Source organism: Myotis lucifugus, unplaced genomic scaffold (genome assembly GCF_000147115.1).
Source record: "Myotis lucifugus unplaced genomic scaffold, Myoluc2.0 scaffold_1405, whole genome shotgun sequence".
Classification (NCBI taxonomy): domain Eukaryota; kingdom Metazoa; phylum Chordata; class Mammalia; order Chiroptera; family Vespertilionidae; genus Myotis; species Myotis lucifugus.
Genome location: NW_005872453.1, coordinates 32,168 through 35,273, shown reverse-complemented (window position 1 = coordinate 35,273; position 3,106 = coordinate 32,168). Strand labels below are relative to the sequence as shown.

Genomic DNA, 3,106 nt, shown 5'->3' with positions numbered 1-3,106 from the left:
AAATGGGCCCAGAAGCACCTCAGAACCCTTGGGGCAGCAGCCTCTTTGCCTGAAAGGCTCCCACTGGCCCTGCAGTGAGCCCCCTGTGCCAGCTGTGGCTGGGTGCCCGCTGGGGACACTGTGCCTCCAGAAGGAGGCTGTGCATCCTGTGGCCTGGGGGCCAGGCTCTGCTGTCTGAGCCTCCAGAGAGGAAGAGGAGGAAAGAGTCCTCAGCCTCCAGGCCTGGCCAGGAGCTGAGAGCAAGCTCTGACCCAGCAGAGGGGTTAATCCATCTAAATTAATTCATTCGTCCAGGTTAGAGGTGAGAGGACACTGTTCCTTTAGATGAGAGACATGGTGTCTACTTTGTCATGGTCTCTGCCACTCCCTATTGCCCCTACCTGACCATCTCCCTCCTACACATCACCTGCCTGGCTCCTATAAGCATTTCAGTTCTGTAGGGAGCTGGCTTAAAGGAGAAGTTAGAGAAGACGTTAACTACTAGAGAAATGTGAAGATTGACTAGGAGCTGGTAGTTATCTGCTAAGTAATGCAGGTTAAGATCACATCAGATAAAAGGCATCCTGAGGTTAGCTTTAAAAGGTCAAGAAACCAATGTGAAATTTTGCTCAGAGAGACCAAGAGGGAAGGGTGTGGTAGAGACACCTACTATCTGCCAGTCTCTTCCCCAGCCCTTTTCTCACTAACTCATTGATCTTACGCAGAAGGTCAGATGTACCCCTATGTTACAGATGAGGAAACTGAGGCAAAAGAGGTGACATAAGCTCCCTGAGGTCACCCAGGAAATGAGCAGCAGAATTAGGCTCCAAACCTGGATGATGCCTGGCTCTAAAACGATGCAAGCCTCACCATAAGCATTGTCCTTTCAGGTGGCCGGGGAAGGGATTTAACAAAACGGGCTCTATGGGGCCGAGGAGGAGTGCAGACACCTCACTAGGGCCTCGGAGGTTGCCAGGGCCTGGGGAGGGACTGGGGAGCAGGAGCAGGAGAGGATACAGAGCATCCAGGTGCTACCTTCGGTGGCTGGGAGGGCAAAGGTCATGGTCCCCACCGTTCTATGGCGGGGTGGGCAGGAGGATGCCTTCTTCTTGGCCTTCTCAGGGAGCAGAAGTCTGCAACCAGGGCCCTGGGGCCTTTGCCAGGAGCCCCTCTCACTACCCTGGTTCCTTCCCCTCTCGGGGTCATGTTTGTGCTACTTCCTCCTCTTGAAAGCTGCTACTTCCTCCTAAGAGAGGTCAGCTCAGGGTTACATCGTCTCAGAGCCCTGCGGTCTCCTTATCAGTCTCAGAATGAATGTGTGACTCCCCAGATTCAGGTCCGTCCGCTTCCTCACTGGTGGGAAGATCCATGAGACTAGGACTCCATATTTGCAATTCAAGCTGAATCTGGCCCCTGGCATGGTGCCTGACACACCAGGCCGGCCACTAGCAAGTGCCAGAGGGAACGGACAGGAGCAGGGCCCTAACTGACTGCCTTCTTCTCTCTACAGTCACTTGCCATTGAAGGGGGTCTCCAGTATGGATATGTGATCACTATCCAAGGAACTGTTCTTAACTCCAATGGAACCAGGTACCTGAAACTGTTATTTCCCCCAGCCTTGCCCCTTAGGAAACCATGGCGCCTGTCAGCTCGGGCTGGCTCACCCAACACTGTCCAAGCTGCCTGTGCCTGGCTCAGGGGACGCTGAAGAGTAGGGCCCCGTCCCTGCCAACACTGCATAGTACCCCTGCCCTCTGCCAATAGCATCTGTACACCATTAAAATAGATTACCCATAGACACAGGGAGAGCAGGAGCTCACAGTCTCGGGCCAGCCCAGGGGCAGATCTTTATGGTCTAGGATTGAACTTTGCACGCAAAGACCCAGAGATGCAAAAATAACGCCTCCTTTACTTCCCAGAACGGCCTTCCTTTACTCCGTGGCCCCTATTTGGCTGATGTGGAAATATTTAAACTTGGCCTCAGATGTAATTTGATCTCTTTCTGTTTCAAGTTCATTCCTAGAAAATACTAAGGCAATTCAAAATACAAACATCTCCTGGGCACTGTCTCCCACCCAAGAGGGGACTTTGGGGCACAGGGAAAACTTTCACATCTTCTCAGAGGCCGAGCGCCCTCCAAGGCTCGCACAGCCCTGGCTGCCCTTGCTGAGGTCCAGGTGGTGTGGAGGTGAGGGGCTCTTGCCTGATTTGGGTGGGGCCCTCCCACCTGGTGGCTGCCTGCTGGATGACCACAAAGGGAAAGACGCATCCAGAGATATTTCAGAAACGATAGTCTCCACGTAAAGAGGAATCTGGACTCCGTTTTCTGGTTCCAGAGTCAGTGGGAGCCTCCTTTCCTTTTCGTGTCCCCAGAGGGAGGCCTGGCTGGGCTCTGGGCCAGGGGACTTTCCTGCTGGCTGAGGGCCCACAGAGGGAGCTGGTATTGAGGAGGCACCCAGAGCTCCGTCTCCTCCACAGGGACACCAAATGGGCTCTGCAGGAATTGAACAGAATATCTATTAGGGCCACCTCTGGGATTGGTACAGTGCCTGGCCCTGTGGGGGAAACAGAAAACATGAAAGCAGGGGCCTTCCCTGAGTGCTGTGCATTAGCTGGGGACAGCAGAGTGACCCCAAGAAGCAGGCTGTGAACCATGCTCATGCTGAGTTTGGGGACGGCTGGAGTAGACAGTGACTCCTCGGTGAGAACCTCGGATTGGGGCTGGTTTTAGGCCATGTGTCTGGGAAAAGGCAGAACAAACATTTATTGTGGCCCTTTTGTGAGCCTGGCTCCTTGAAAGTTTCTTTTTCTTTTCTTTTCTTTTTAAATTTTTTTTGGTTCATCCTTGCTCAAGGATTTTTTTTTTTCACATTGATTTTTAGAGAGAGTGGAAGGAAGGGGGAGAGACAGAGAAAGAGAAACATGTATGTGAGAGAGGCACATCGATTGGTTGCCTCCCTCACATTCCCCAACAGGTCCAGGGGTCAAGCCTATAATGGAGGCATGTGCCCTTGACAGGAATCAAACCCCGGACCCTTTCATTATCGGTTGGATGCTCTATCCACTGAGCCAAAGAGGCTAAGCCTCTTTTTTAAAAAAGTATATTTTTATTGATTTTAGAGCTGAA

At 52.4% G+C, this 3,106-nt stretch overlaps 1 protein-coding gene across 1 annotated transcript in view; it reads left to right on the top strand.

Annotated features, from left to right (window-relative positions):
• LOC102421977 (galectin-9B-like) overlaps positions 1-3,106 on the top strand; it is a 14,148-nt gene that overhangs the window by 4,937 nt on the left and 6,105 nt on the right. Inside the window, exon 2 of the mRNA XM_014449765.2 lies at positions 1,490-1,569. Coding sequence (XP_014305251.1) covers positions 1,490-1,569 — 80 coding nt within the window. The remainder of the gene's footprint in view (positions 1-1,489; positions 1,570-3,106) is intronic.